The 15888-nt window shown below is 61.9% G+C and overlaps 1 protein-coding gene across 1 annotated transcript; it reads right to left on the bottom strand.

The window, feature by feature from the left end:
* Positions 1 to 3798: 3798 nt before the first annotated feature.
* On the bottom strand, positions 3799 to 8727 carry GRHPR (glyoxylate and hydroxypyruvate reductase). Its single transcript, XM_041407984.1, has 9 exons — positions 8541 to 8727; positions 7950 to 8080; positions 7774 to 7846; positions 7298 to 7414; positions 7099 to 7187; positions 6405 to 6509; positions 5816 to 5951; positions 5386 to 5516; positions 3799 to 4226 (listed from the first exon to the last, which is right to left on the bottom strand). Exons 1-9 carry the CDS (start codon positions 8603 to 8605, stop codon positions 4105 to 4107), a joined length of 969 nt encoding a protein of 322 aa, XP_041263918.1. The 5' UTR covers positions 8606 to 8727; the 3' UTR covers positions 3799 to 4104.
* Between the last annotated feature and the right edge of the window lie 7161 nt (positions 8728 to 15888).

A 15888-nucleotide genomic window follows, 5' to 3' on the forward strand; every position in this document is an offset into this window, starting at 1 on the left:
AGTGAGACTAAGTAGGAACTAATACGAGCAGATAAACACTTGACTGGACTCTTGCAGTGTTTTTATCAGAATTGTAGCGTGGAATATCAGTGCAGGAGGACTTCTGTATTCTTTCTTTGTGAAGAAGTTTGGCAGTGCAGCGCAGCTTTAAATTCCGTGGTCGGTTGGTGTGAGGCCTGGGGCCTGCAGCTGCCTCTGCAGCTTCCCGAGTCTTCCTGAACAAAGCAATAAATTCCTGGGAATAGCACGAATGAACACCTGGGGCCTGAGCTGCCTGCTCCAGTGAAGGGTGTCCCACCCCACAGCCTGGAGAGCTTGTGCTGAACTGAGCTCAGAGGGGAGGTGTGGGGCTCTCTGTTCCGAAGCACCTGGAAATAAACCCTGCATCTGGTGTGGCTGTGTCTGCCTGGCTTCACTGCTCGGGTGCTCTGCACAGCAGCCTGGACAGAAAAAACTCTGACTGCACAGGGGATTGTAAAATCCTGACCTTGGTAGTAACTCTGTCCCCCGTAGAGTTCTCTGTATGACTGTTGTTAATGAAATAACATTTGCAGAGCCACCTGTAAAATTCATCACTCGTGGTCAGTGCTGCTCTCTGAATTCCTCATGGGAAGATGTCTCAGGTGCAGGAGGTGCTTGTCTCCAGGGAGTTCTGGGATGGACACCTGAGCCCAGTGCCCTGTGGCAGCTGATTGAGCAGCTCGTGGCTGTTTGTTACCACACCTGGGGGGCCTGACACAGCTGCTCAGACACCAGCTCAGTCCCTGTCACCACCAGGAGCCTCTCAGATGCTTGGTCGCCATCCTTCAGTGTCACAGCAGCTCCACCAGCAGCACAATCTTCAGTGTCAGCACTAGGGAGTCTTGGGGAGCACTGAGCTCCCCCCTGGACCCTTGCCCTGGTTCCCACTGGGTCCTTTGGGAACCCCCAGCCAGCTGGGATGCCAGAGCACACTCCCTCCTCACCGCCACGGCCACCAGTCTTTCCTGCTCAGTCCAGGTGCCAAACCTCCAGAACTATTTCTGAGAGGCCAGCAGAAGGCAATCACATGCTTGTGAATCAAAAGCGTGATATTTATCACTATAAATGTGTCAGAATTCCTCCTGTGGTGCAGGACAACTCCCCCAGCTGTTGCTGCTATCAGAGAGTGCTTCACTGAGCGCCCAGGAGATCCCAGCAGAGTGGCACAAGGGACAGCAAGGGACACGGGGTGTGCTGGCTGAGCCTCAGCTCTGGCTGCAGGCTGTGCCTGGGCCCTGGTTGTGGTGCCAGGGTTGTGGTACTGCCAGCTGCTCACCCCAGGACCCTTTCCTCCTGCCCCCTGCACGCTCCCCCTGTGCTGCTGGCCCCAAAAGCTCTGCTCCCCTGTCTGTCCCCTGCAGGCTGAGGGGCTTGTCCTGGGGCACAGCGGTGGGAAAACCTGCACAAACCCATCCCTGTGGGGCAGGTCAGCCACTGGCACCACAGTGCAGCTGGGCACGCCACAGGGGCTGCTGTGGAGGCTGCTGGAGAGCCACAGCTGAAAAGGAACCTGAGCCCAGGGGTGCTCTTCAGCATGAGGAGCTGGCGTGGGATGGTGAGAGCGACCTCCAGAGCACACTGTGGGGTGGCTGGGGTGGGCAGCACTGCGTGGCTGTGACAGGGCTGTGACAGGGCTGTCCTGTCTGCCTCATGGTCACCGATGGTGGGAGGGCACACGGCGAGGGGCCATGGCAGGGCCAGGGCACATCCACCCCCCTGCTGCAGGGTGGGCCAGCTGGACCCCAGGCTCCTCAGCCTGAACGTGTCCAAGGCCGGGCTGGGCAGGGCCTGCACCCCCTGGGACAGTGGAAGGTGTCCCTGCCCTCGGCAGGTGGGCTGGAATGAGATGGTCCATGAGGTCCCTGCCAAGCCAGCCCGTTCCATGATTCTGTGACCAGTGGCACGGACAGGTGGGCTCAGGTTCCAGCCCCTTTGTGAGAGTGGGGCAGTGGCTGCAGGACACTTGGATCCCCAAAGCCCTCGGGATGTGCCCATCAGCCTCTCCTGCCCCTGGAGGCTCAGGCTCTGCTCAGGCTCTCCTCTGCTCCAACAAATGCCACTGCACACCGCAGAACCACCAGGGCAGCCACAGCCAGAGCCTACAAAGGGGTGGCAGAACCTCCCAGTGAATTCCAGTTTGCCATCCACTCTGGAGCTGTGCCTGGGATTGCTTGTGGATACAAAGGCAGAGCTGCAGGTTCCTGGGGAGCTGCACAGGCCTGTTCTGTGTTTTAATTTGGACCCCTCAAGCAGAGGCTGATGCAGTGCCACTGCTGTGTGGGCAGCAGCAGCCTGCATGGCAGCAGCAGCCTGCATGGACACAGCTGCTCCCTCTCCTCCCTTCCTGGCTGCAAGCCCAGGGAAGGCAGCCCTGGCCTCTCAGGGTGACAGCAGCTCCCTCAGGTGCCTCCAGCACGGCAAGCATCCCCCGTGCAGGGCCAGCCCCCTCCCCACGGCCTGCTGGCACCCGCAGAGTGCCCAGCACATGCCCTGCTCTCAAATAACACCAGCACCACACCGTGCTTGGCTGCTGCTCTTTAATGGCTCCTGGCCACGCAGGGGGGACACAGCTGGCGTCCCTCGGCGCTGCTGGAGCAGGGTCTGGCTGTCATCAGGGGCTGGCCGTCGGGGTCTGGCTGTCATCTGGGGCTGGCCATCGGGGTCTGGCTGTCATCAGGGGCTGCCTGGGGCTGGCCATTGGGGTCTGGCTGTCACCAGGGGCTGGCCATCGGGGTCTGGCTGTCATTGGGGGCTGGCCATTGGGGTTTGGCTGTCACCAGGGGCTGGCCGTCGGGGTCTGGCCATCGGGGTCTGGCTGTCATCAGGGGCTGGCCGTCGGGGTCTGGCCATCATCAGGGGCTGGCCATCATCAGGGGCTGGCCGTCGGGGTCTGGCTGTCATTGGGGGCTGGCCATTGGGGTTTGGCTGTCACCAGGGGCTGGCCGTCGGGGTCTGGCCATCGGGGTCTGGCTGTCATCAGGGGCTGGCCGTCGGGGTCTGGCCATCATCAGGGGCTGGCCATCATCAGGGGCTGACCATCGGGGTCTGGCTGTCATTGGGGGCTGGCCATCAGAGGCTGGCCATCAGGGTCTGGCTGTCATCGGGGTCTGGCCATCAGGGTCTGGCTGTCATCGGGGTCTGGCCATCAGGGTCTGGCTGTCATCGGGGTCTGGCCATCGGGGTCTGGCTGTCATTGGGGGCTGGCCATCAGAGGCTGGCCATCAGGGTCTGGCTGTCATCGGGGTCTGGCCATCAGGGTCTGGCTGTCATCGGGGTCTGGCCATCAGGGTCTGGCTGTCATCGGGGTCTGGCCATCGGGGTCTGGCTGTCATTGGGGGCTGGCCATCAGAGGCTGGCCATCAGGGTCTGGCTGTCATCGGGGTCTGGCCATCAGGGTCTGGCTGTCATCGGGGTCTGGCCATCAGGGTCTGGCTGTCATCGGGGTCTGGCCATCGGGGTCTGGCTGTCATTGGGGGCTGGCCATCAGAGGCTGGCCATCAGGGTCTGGCTGTCATCGGGGTCTGGCCATCAGGGTCTGGCTGTCATCGGGGTCTGGCCATCAGGGTCTGGCTGTCATCGGGGTCTGGCCATCGGGGTCTGGCTGTCATTGGGGGCTGGCCATCAGAGGCTGGCCATCAGGGTCTGGCTGTCATCGGGGTCTGGCCATCAGGGTCTGGCTGTCATCGGGGTCTGGCCATCAGGGTCTGGCTGTCATCGGGGTCTGGCCATCGGGGTCTGGCTGTCATTGGGGGCTGGCCATCAGAGGCTGGCCATCAGGGTCTGGCTGTCATCGGGGTCTGGCCATCAGGGTCTGGCTGTCATCGGGGTCTGGCCATCGGGGTCTGGCTGTCATCGGGGTCTGGCCATCATCAGGGGCTGACCATCGGGGTCTGGCTGTCATCGGGGGCTGGCCATTGGGGTCTGGCTGTCATCGGGGTCTGGCCATCGGGGTCTGGCTGTCATTGGGTGCTGGCCATCGAGGTCTGGCTGTCATCGGGGGCTGGCCATTGGGGTCTGGCTGTCACCAGGGGCTGGCCATCGGGGTCTGGCTGTCATCAGGGTCTGGCCATCGTGGTCTGGCTGTCACAGCTTCAGCTCGTGGGGCATGGGCTCCCCTCGCAGCCCGGCCAGCAGGTTCTGGGCTGCCAGCACGGCCATGGTGCTGCGCGTGGCGTACGTGGCGCTCCCGATGTGCGGCAGGATCACTGCGGGGACAGCAGGGACACTGCTCACCTGTGGCTGCCCCAGCAGCCCCTCACACGGCTGCCAGAGCTGCTGCAGCACCCAGGCAGGTGTTACTTGTGTATTAATAACAGTATGGTATTGCTGCTGTAAGTAAGGCACTCGATAAGTACACGTGTACGAATGATGTCCTGCCTGGCCTTGTTTCAGAGATATCAAATCTCCAAGTCCTGCAAATGTTTCCAGAAAGTCTCAGCTCTTATCACTCCTCACACTGTCTACTTTGAGAAACAATGCAAACAAATACATACCTGTAGCTGTTGTTTTATCTTTTAGCAAAAAGATAAAACAACAGCTACAGCTCTGTATTTCAGAAGCAGACACGTGGTCACGGGCAGTTCCAAATTTTCATGCATGTCCCTATGCTTTCTTTTTGGAACATACTTTTCCTACCCCAGAAACCTTCTCCCCTGGAGAGAGGACAGCCTGTGAGACACTGGCCAAGCAAGCTCCTTCCTCACCTGCATCATCCTCCTGCAGAGAAGCCAGGTCTCAGCCCTGGCCCTGCCCCGTGTCCCCCCTACCCAGCCAACAGGCTGCCCACGGCAGCACTCCCGGGACCAGGACTCCTCCAGGCACACCCAGCAGCCCACCTTCAGTCACTGGGGAACTTTTCCATCACAGTGTGTGCTCAGGAGCCTACAGAACACCTGAGCTGGGAGCTGGTCTCTCTTTCATGCACCTACTGATATCAGACCCTGCACAAATTTCACACATTCAGCGAAGGGCCACCACAAAGCTTATCTCAATGGCTTTCTGGACAATTAGAACAGCTCCCACACTTGTTTGGCACCACGTTCACAGAACACCCGAGCTGGGCAGGGCCCGAGCTGGGAGCTGGTTTCTCCTTCATGCACCTGCTGATACCAGATCCTGCACAAATTTCACACATTCAACGAAGGGCCACCACAAAGCTTATCTCAGTGGCTTTCTGGACAATTAGAACAGCTCCCCACTTGTTTGGCACCACGTTGACGAGTTCTCACCCCACATCAGCTCCCTGCATTGTACAGCAGCCCAGCTAAGCACAGCTGACCCGCCTGTCACTGGCAGACCAGTGGGGCCGGGGGTCCCTGTCACCTCCCTGCTCTGGGGGAGGGCTCAGGCAGCCCCCACGCTCACCGCAGTTCCCGAGGGTCAGCAGGGGGTGCTCAGGGGGCAGTGGCTCCGGCGTGGTCACGTCCAGCCCGGCCGCCGCGATCTGCCCGTGCGCCAAAGCCTCGTACAGGTCCTCCTGGTTCACCACAGCCCCCCTGCCAACGCCAGGCTGTGTCACTGCCACAGGTGCAGGGGTCCCCAGGACTGCCTGAGCAGAGCTCAGACCCCCCCTGGCTGTGCCTGGACCCCCCCAGCAGAGAGCTGCCCACACTGGGGAAGAGCTGCACGCTCCTCGATAATTTATCTTGCCTTTGGCTCACTCCCAAGGGGTCTTGGCAAATGCTCCCAGTGGCTGCAGCCATGAAGGCTGTCTGGACCCACAGATCCCCCCACACCCTCAGAGCTGTGGCAGGGCCACAGCCACTCTCCAGGCACGGCTCTGGGCTGCCAGTACCTGCTCGTGTTGACAAACACTGCACTCTTCTTCATCCTGCCGAAGAAGTCCTTGTTGCACATGCCCTGGGTAGCTGGTGTCAGGGCACAAGTGACCACCACGAAGTCTGACTCCTCGGCCAGCCTGGTGAGCGGCACTGAGGGGAGACCAGGGAGACACCCACTGCAGCCAGCCCTGCCCTCAGCAGAGCTCCAGGGGCAGCCCATCCCGGCAGGACAGCCTGGAACCCAGCCTGGGGACAGCCCACCAGAGCCTCCCTCCTGCCAGGAGCAGCTGCCACATTTTGCTCCTGTCCTCTGTGTCCAGCTTCCCTGTGGGAATGAAGCTGGCAGAACTGCCCGTGCAGGACACCGGGCAGGGGAACAGCAGCAGGACCAGCTGGGGTTCCCACAGTGCTGTGACCCCTGGCTCGGGAGGCAGGGTCCCCCTGTCACCCCCACCGTGGCACGTGCAGCCCCTCCTCGCTGCCCCCTCGCCCTGGGGGCCCCCCAGCTCCCGCCCTGCAGGTGACAAGCCCTGTGAGTGACACCCCCGAGCTGTCCCAGCCTGGCTGGTGCCTGGCACGGCCCTGCCCTGGCGCTGTCCTTACCAAACTCAGCCCCAAACTCTGCCGCGCTCTCGGGCTTGGGGCCGCTGCCGGTGTACAGGAACCTGCTGACCCCAAAGGGCTTCAGGCGCCGGGCAACTGCCTGTCCTAGGAGCGAGGAGGAAGGGGCTGGGCTGCTGTGGCTCACAGCACCCCAGGGACCAGCACCTGCCGGCTCTGAGGGGCTGCAGCAGCGGGGTCAGCCCTGCCCGGCTGTGGGGTGGGGCTGCAGACGTTCTGCTCTGGAAAGGGGCCCCGGGCCCCGACCCCCCTGGCTGCCCTGGGGAGCAAGGACAGCGAGGACTGCCTGCTGGCAAAGTCCACAGCTGGATGGTGCCGAGTGTCCTGTGGACTTTGCCACCGCGTTTGTGCAACCGAGGAGGCAGGATTGCAGCAGGGCTGGGGCTGGTGGGAGCACACGGCACCTGAGGCTGCACGGCTGAGGCTGGCACAGGCTCTGCAGCTCCCCTCGCCGTGCTCACGGGGCTTAGACAGCTGAGGTTTAAAACCCTGCCAGCACCTCGGCTGGGTCACAGAGCCCCAGCCCAGACTGGGCTGGGAAACTCTGCAAAGGCCATCTCACTCCAGCCCTCCCACCTCCAGCAGGGGCACCTGCAGCAGCCCAGGCTGAGGGTGAGGCTGCAAGCCCACCCTGCCCCTGCTGGAGACGCAGGGATCAGCCCTGAGCTGCCCTTACCGATCCTGCCCAGCCCGATGATGCCCACGGTGCTGTCGGACAGGCCGTACCCACACATCCACAGCGGCTTCCAGGTGGTCCAGCCGCCGCTGCCAGGGACATGGAACGCTCAGAGCCCAGCCCAGGTGCTTGCCGTGAGCTGCATGAACCCCTGGCCCTGGTCACCAGCCCCTTGTCCCAGCCCGGGGCGCTGCCTCACCTGCGGACCTGCTGGGCAGCCTCGGGCAGCCGGCGGCAGGCGGACAGCAGCAGGGCCACGGTCAGCTCGGCGGTGGCGTCGGTCAGCACCTCGGGGGTGTACCCCACTCGGATCCCCCTGCCACCAGAGCGGGCTGGGGGCAGCCCTGGCTGCTGCCCGGCCAGCCCAGGCCGGGTGCCAGCACTGTCCCCGTGCCCGGGGACGTCCCTGCGGCTCAGCCCTCCTGCCAGCCCCGGGCCCAGCCCTGGCGTGGCCCGGTGACCCCCGGGCAGCAGAGGGGTGCAGGGGCTGACCCCAGCCCGCCCCGTGCCCCCGAGAGCCCACCTGCCCACAGGGACCAGCGGGATGTGGCTGTGCCGGGGAGGGGGTCCCGAGCTGGGGGCAGGGCAGGGGGGAGGGAAGGGATGGCGGGGGCAGAGCAGGGGGGTGGGAGCACGAGGGGTCAGAGCAGGGCAGGAGAGGGGCAGCTCGGTTACCGCTTCTTGATCTCGTCCAGGGCGAGGTGGTCAAAGCCCACGGACAAGGTGCTGATGACCTTCAGGCCGGGCCCTGCAGGACACGAGGGGCGCTGCCGTGCCTGTCCCGGGGCCCCGGGGCACGGCTGGGGCAGCCGGGGGAGCAGGGGCTGGGGGAGGCGGGGTCCCGCACGCACCGGCCGCGTCCAGCACCTCGCGGTCGATGCGGTCCGAGAGCAGGCAGAGCAGCCCGCTCGTCCCCGCCACGCCCGCCAGCAGCTCGGCCCGCGGCACCGGCTCCTCCGAGTCCCACTGCTGCACGCGGCACCTGCGGCACCGCCACCGTCACCCACCGCCACCGGCACCGGCACCGGCACCGGGACCCGCACCGGGACCCGCACCGGCACGGCACCGGCCGCCCACCGGCACCCGCACCGGCACCGCCACCGTCAACCACCGGCACCGGGACCACCACCGTCACCCACCGCCACCGGCACCGGCACCGGCACCGGGACCCGCACCGGGACCCGCACCGGCACATCCCATCCTACCCACCAGCACCGGGACCCGCACCGGCACCGGGACCCGCACCGAGACCGGGTCTAGCACCGAGACTGGCACCGGCACCGGGACAGGCACCGGGACCCGCACCGGGACCGCCACCGTCACCCACCGGCACCGGGACTGGCACCGCCACCGCCACCGGGACCCGCACCGGCAGCGGGTCTGGCACCGAGACCGGCACCGGGCCCCGCACCGGGCCCCGCGGGCAGCGTCGCCGAGCTCACCCGCTGGCCTGGGACAGCACCCGCAGCCCCTCGGCCGGGATCCGCCGCGTCACGAACACCGACATGGCCCGTGCCACCGCCACCGCCACCGCCGGGACAGCCCCGAGCCTCGGAACGGCCGGGAACACCGGAACAGAGCGCGAACACCGGAACAGCCCCGAGCAGCGCCGGAACACCGGAACAGCCCGGGCACACCGGAACCGCCCGCCCGCCGCTCCGGGGCCGCTCCGCCCCGGGCCCGCCTCCTGCGCGCCCTGCGCTCGGCCGCCCGTACCTGAGCGGGCAGGTGTGCCATGCACAGGTGTGCCACACACGGACAGGTGTGCCATGCACAGGTGTGCCACACACGGACAGGTGTGCCATGCACAGGTGTGCCACATAGGGACAGGTGTGCCATGCACAGAGGGGTGTGGCCATCCGCGGGCATTCCTGCACAGCAAAAGGAGGCTCAGGGGGCCCTTGTGGCTCTGCACAGCTCCTGCCAGGAGGGGACAGCCGGGGGTCGGGCTGTGCTCCCAGGAACAGGGACAGGAGCAGAGGGAACGGCCTCAGGCTGAGCCAGGGCAGGCTCAGGGCGGGCACAGCAGGAATTTCCCCATGGAAAGGGGGCTCAGGACCTGCCTTGGCACTGCCCAGGGGGGTCTGGAGTGCCCATCCCTGGAGGTGTCACCTGGAGGTGGCACTCAGAGGGGTCCGTGGTGTCAGAGCTCCTGTGCAGCCTGGGGGATCCCCAGTGCTGTGACACCCACGTGCCTGCACCCCCCTGTGCACACTCACACACACAGCCTGGTGCACCCGGCAGGACACACCTGTCCGTACAGGTGTGCACATTCCTACCCCGGTGCTGTACCTGCACCCCCCTGTGCACACTCTCACACATGCAGCCTGGTGCACCCGGCAGGACACACCTGTCCGTACAGGTGTGCACATTCCTGCACACACACAGCGTCGGGGGCTCCTCTGGTGGCAGATTTGGGGCGTCCCACAGGCTCTGGATGGGTTAACTGCCCCCTCTCACTGGGCTGTGAGACTCTGCTCGTTAATTAACCCAGATTTAAATTGTCTGCAGACCTGATTTGAACAGGTTCTGTGGCCGCAGGTGCGGGGCAGGGGGGCCCAGGTGATCTCGGTAGTTAACAGAGCTGTGCTGCCCTTTGGAACGGGCACACAGCTGAGGGTGACACATCTGTGGAGAGGAAGGTGCAGTTTGAGGTACACGCACCAGGATGCTCCACGTGGGATTCATTCTGCTGCTGCAGGTGGGATTTCCCTTTATCGTGATGCACCATCAGCATGCTGCCGGATTGTGCCAGCAGAACTGGTTTTATTTTTTCATAATTGCTGGAGAGTTTGCTTTATGCTGCTGAGCTGGGTGTCATTCGAGCTGACAGCTTCTCTGCCCCCTGATCAGTGTGGATTAGCGTCGGGAGCACCTGCTCTGCAGTGTGACACCTCCAGGCTCATCCTGCTGGGGTTCCCCAGCTCCCCAGGGATGTGCTGGAGCCACCCCAGCAAGCTCTGGGCCAGTGCTCCCAGTGCCACCAGAGAGGAGCCCCCCGGAGCAGGGTTATTTACCAAAGAGTGCACAGCTGTGGCCACAAGGTGCTTTTATCCGTCAGCAGCACTGTGAATGTCTCCTCTACTGCGATGTGGAGCCCCCCAGTCCTGCCTGCTCCCCGCTGGAGGGAGGTCGTGGTGCTCTGCTCCTGCTCTGCATCCCTCAGGGCCCCTGGCAGCAGAGCTGGGGCCGCCCTGCCTCTGGATAACCATCCCTTGCTTCCCGTTTTGGGGGTTTCTGGGTGAAACCCACACTCGTGTGTAAGTGCATAATTCTGTTGTGGTTTGTTGCAGGCAGACCTGGCCCTGGGAAACTGGGAGCCTTTCAAGGAGGGCTGGAAGGGAGGGAGGGGAGAGGCTGGTGGGACACGCACTGCCTCACCCCCTGCCACCCAGGTGTGGCTGCCACTCCTCCACACCCCCGGCCCTGCTGCTGCCAGGGGGCAGGGCTGGCAGGCTCGGGAGTGCCAGCCCCTGGTGCTGCTGGGGTTTGACAGCGCCAGGGAGGGACAGGAGCAGCCCCCAGCCTTGTCCCTCTGGAGGGAAACACCCCAGGCACAGAGGGCAGCTCCCGGGGGATGCAGCAGCGTGGGGGCAGCTCCCTGCAAATAGCCAGAGAGTGGCTGGGTCTCTGCCCAGCCGTCCATTGTCCCATCCTTTTATCCCATCCCATCCCATCCCATCCCATCCCATCCCATCCCATCCCATCCCATCCCATCCCATCCCATCTCCCATCCCATTATCCTATCCCATCCCATCCCCTTATCCCATCCCCTTATCCCATCCCACTCCATCCTATTATCCTATCCCATCCCATCCCATGATCCCATCCCATCCCATCCCATCCCATGATCCCATCCCATCCCATCCCATCCCATGATCCCATCCCATCCCATCCCATCCCATGATCCCATCCCATCCCATCCCATCCCATGATCCCATCCCATCCCATCCCATCCCATGATCCCATCCCATCCCATGATCCATCCCCTTATCCCATCCCATGATCCCACCCCACTGTCCCATTATCCCGTGCCACTGCCCCGTGGTCCCATCCCAGGGGCTCTCTGGGAGCGCAGGGACGGAGCTGGCTCCCGGGATTTCTGCAGCAGGAGCAGCCCTGCAGGAGCACAGCTGATGGGGCCAGTCCAGCAGGGCTGATCCCGGTCTGTCCAGAGCTGCTGGCTGGACACACCTGGCCAGTGGCAGCGTGTGCCAGGGCAGGAGTGTGCCAGGGCAGGTGTGTGCCAGGGCAGGAGTGTGCTGTGTGTGCCAGGATAGGAATGTGCCAGGGCAGGAGTGTGCCAGGGCAGGAATGTGCCAGGGCAGGCGGTTGTGCTGCTGCTGCTCCCTGGAGCTCCTTTCCCAGCCGGAATCCAGGTGTGTGTGTCCCTCCTGCCCCCTGCTCCGGCAGCAGTTCCGGCTGGCAGGGAGGGTGTCCCGGGGTTTTTCCTGGGTATTCCTGCCAAACCCGCGATCCTGAGCTGGCTCTGAGCTGAGCCCACCTGGCAGTGCCCCCTGAGGTTGGCAGAGCCCGGGGGCAGCGGAGCTGTCCCCGCAGCACTGGGACATCCTGCCAGCCCCGGCTCCCCCGGCGCCACAAACGGGCAGGGACACGGAGCCCAAAGGGAGCCCAAAGCCCGGGAGCTTCCCACCCTGTCCTGGCCGCAGCTTCTGCTGGCCTGGCTGTGCCCACCCTGTGCCCCTGTGCCCCTGTGTCCTTGTGTCCCTGTGTCCCTGTGCCCCTTTGTCCTTGTGTCCCTGTGCCCCTGTGTCCTTGTGTCCCTGTGTCCTTGTGCCCTTGTGTCCCTGTGCCCCTGTGTTCTTGTGTCCCTGTGTCCTTGTGTCCCTGTGTCCACCCTGTGTCCCTGTGCCCCGTGCCCTCTCCCCCTGGCTGTGCCCACATCCCCATGTCCCGGTGTCCCCGCTGTCCCTGCTCTGCCCTGTCCCCATGTCCCCGCTGTCCCCGTGTCCCTACTCTGCCCATCCCGTGTCCCCGTGCCCCGCAGTGCCCATCCCATGTCCCTGCGGTGTCCCCGTGTCCCTGCTGTCCCTGTGTCCCCGTTGTGTCCATCCTGTGTCCCCGTGCTCCACAGTGCCCATCCCGTGTCCCCGTGTCCCCGCAGTGTCCCCATGTCCCTGCCGTCCCCGTATCCCCGCAGTGCCCATCCCGTGTCCTTGCTGTCCCCGTGTCCCCGTTGTGTCCATCCCGTGTCCCCACAGTGTCCCCGTGTCCCCGTAGTGTCCCCATGTCCCTGCTGTCCCCGTGTCCCCGCAGTGCCCATCCCGTGTCCCTGCTGTCCCCGTGTCCCCGCAGTGTCCATCAGCCAGGTGACATCCCGCATTCACCGTGCCCAGGAGCGGCTGGGGCTGGGGGCTGCTGCCAGCAGGGCGTTCACAGCATTCCCGGGTGTCCTGCAGGCAGGAAGAACGAACTGCTCCCTCTGGGGCTTCAGCCTTTGGGGTCCCTAGTCCCCCCTGAGGCACAGCTGGGGTTCTGTACCTGGGAGCAGCTGAAATGCTGCTGCTCCAGGAGAATCTTTTAATTCTCTCCTAAAAGAAGCCTTGAAGGAAGGCCTGCAGTGAATTCACAGTGCCCACATCTGTCGGAACCCAGGACATCCCTGCGGATGGCTCAAAGCCCTGGCAGGGGCTCAGAGACCCTGATAGGAAGCCAAAGGCACTTGGAATTTGATCTCAACCCATGGAGCAAATTACCAACTCCATATGAAGAATTACAGATCACAGAAGTTTAAGGAGCACAACAGCAGCTGTCACAGGGTGGAAGCTGGAATTTTGACGAATTTCACTCTGGGGGTCATGGGGACAGGATGGAGGGATCTGGGCATTGTCTTGTCCTTCTCCCTTCTTCTTCCCAGCCTCCATCTGCTTGGTGATGGTGGCACTTTGGGATTGGTGTGGAGTAGAAAGTCCCTGTCTAACACAGGTGATAGGCACTGGGACACAGCTGTAAATATGGAATACGTAGTTTGTAGTGTAAAAGACAGCACCAGCCCCGTGGGCAGGCAATGTGCCTCAGGCTGACCTGCAGAACAGACCCTGGCAGGCCAGACAGAGAATGGTTTAGATAAGAAATAACAAAGAGCCTTGAGAACGACAAGCTGAAGATTTCTGATTTCTTCTTGGACAGCTGGGTTGGGGAAAAGAGCTTTTAACACACCTCGGGGTCACTTCAAGCAGAGGAGCCCCGAGACACGCCAGCCTTGGTGCAGCCTGTGGGGCAGAGCTTGTGCAGGACCTCTGGTGAATCCCACAAAAGGGAATAACCCCACAGCCTGTGCCTGCAGGGCACACCTTCCCAGCTGCCCAAACACACCCTGCCCCTGGCAGCAGGGCAGGGCGAGGGGGACAGGCACAGCAAAGGAAAGCAGGACGGGGATAACCACTGAGAATTTAGGCAAAATGCAGGGAAAAGGCAGGCAGATGGCATGAATATTAGTGCATGAAAATGACTAGCACTCTGAGAATTTCCCAGTGTACTTCTGACTGGTTTGGGCTTGCTTTTATAATTAATTTATGGAAAGCACTTAAATTGGGAATAAACACAATCTCGCAAATCCCTGCTAATCTCTGCCTGTATTTTTGAAATGATACCCTGAAGGTATAGTTCCTCACAATGATTAAACTGCTTTTCTTTTAAGCATTAAAAGGGGCCTTTTGCAGGTGGCCCTGCCCGTGTGAGCAGCCAGGGCCATGCTCTGAACTGCTCTGGCTGCTGGAGGAGCCCGGGCAGGGCACTCCCCACTGCACTGCTGCATGCCAAACCTGACAGTGTTCTCAATTTGGATTCACGTATTTTAATGCAAAATATGACCCGGTGCGTTGTCAGCCTGCGACTCAGGAGCACTCAGCTATTAGCATAAATTCAGAAAAGCTCCTTGAAAATGGAAGGGAATGTGTTCAATGGAGTGTCTGGGCGTGGGGAAGGGGCTGGGCTCGGGGCTTCGGCTCTGCACGCCGGGGAGGCTGGGCACTCCCAGGCTGTCCTGCCGAGGTGCCAGGGCTGGCCCGTGTCCCCTGCACTGGGGACAGGACAGCTCGGGGGGCTCCCCCATCTGCAGAGGGACAGGGGACCCCAGGGCGCTGTGGGGTGGCCCTGAAGGGTCCGGGAGTGACGGCAGAGAGGCGCGGGAAGCAAACACAGATTTTGTTACACATTAAACAAAGATTTTGTTAATATTTTATTGTATTATTTATTATATTCTCATGCTTCAGCATGGAAGTCCAGGCAGGAATCACCTGGGGCACAGCCTGCGCCTTTGCTGTGGCCTGTGCAGCTGAGCCGTGCACAGGAGGAGCACTGTCCTTGTCCCCTCCCTGTCACAGCTCGGGGACGGGGCTGTGCTGCTGGGAGCCCCTCACAAGGGGGCACTGGGCACGTGTGGGCACTGCCAGCAGCTCCAGGCACCTGGCACAGGGGCACGGGGCACACTGGGCTGGCAGGGCACAGTGCCGTGCTGCCAGTGCCACCCTGGGGCCACCCCAGGCACGGGGCTGGCACCTCCCGCTGCCTGGGCATGGCCAGGAGGGCAAGATGTGGCACTGCCACCCTGCTGAGTGCCCGTGGCAGGGCCCTGCAGGGCCCTTGTGGCACCGCTGCCCTGGCACTGCTCTCCACAGCAATCCCTGCCCATCCCTCAGGGCACAGCTCCAGATCCCAGAGAGGGCACAGAACCTGGGGCTGGATTTTGCAAATTCTGTGTAATATAGATATATTACACAGAGTTTGCAAATGTATAAAATATCATATATAAAATGTATTGCAAAGATATAAAATATAATGCAATCTATATTACATATGTAGGATCTATTCTGTAGAGTTATTTATTGCTCTCCTGCTGCACTGATTTGTTCCATCACAGCCATCCCAGGGCTCTGCACCCTTTTTTTTATTTTTGCTCAGCATTTCCCTCCTACACATAGGAGTGATAGGTTCCAACATAGTTCATTTCTTCAGGGAAGAAGAGAGAGACTGTGAAAGACTGAATGCTATCTTTGTTTTCAAAACAATGTTGCAGTAATTAAAATGCTGGGAAAGTTGTTCTGTTCCCTGAAGAAATAAATAGTTTTGACTGCTTTGCCCCATTAATTGCACATTACTCAAATACATTCCTTGTCCCCTCCCTGTCACAGCTCGGGGACGGGGCTGTGCTGCTGGGGAGCCCCTCACAAGGGGGCACTGGGCACGTGTGGGCACTGCCAGCAGCTCCAGGCACCTGGCACAGGGGCACGGGGCACACTGGGCTGGCAGGGCACGGTGCCGTGCTGCCAGTGCCACCCTGGGGCCACCCCAGGCACGGGGCTGGCACCTCCCGCTGCCTGGGCATGGCCAGGAGGGCAAGATGTGGCACTGCCACCCTGCTGAGTGCCCGTGGCAGGGCCCTGCAGGGCCCTTGTGGCACGGCTGCCCTGGCACTGCTGCCGTGGCACTGCTCTCCACAACAATCCCTGCCCATCCCTCAGGGCGCAGCTCCAGATCCCAGAGAGGGCACAGAACCTGGGGCTGGATTTTGCAAATTCTGTGTAATGTAGATATATTACACAGAGTTTGCAAATGTATAAAATATCATATATAAAATGTATTGCAAAGATATAAAATATAATGCAATCTATATTACATATGTAGGATCTATTCTGTAGAGTTATTTATTGCTCTCCTGCTGCACTGATTTGTTCCATCACAGCCATCCCAGGGCTCTGCACCCTTTTTTTTATTTTTGCTCAGCATTTCCCTCCTACACACAGGAGTGATAGGTTCTAACATAGTTCT

This window comes from Onychostruthus taczanowskii, unplaced genomic scaffold, assembly GCF_017590055.1.
Source record: "Onychostruthus taczanowskii isolate IOZ18803 unplaced genomic scaffold, ASM1759005v1 scaffold282, whole genome shotgun sequence".
Classification (NCBI taxonomy): domain Eukaryota; kingdom Metazoa; phylum Chordata; class Aves; order Passeriformes; family Passeridae; genus Onychostruthus; species Onychostruthus taczanowskii.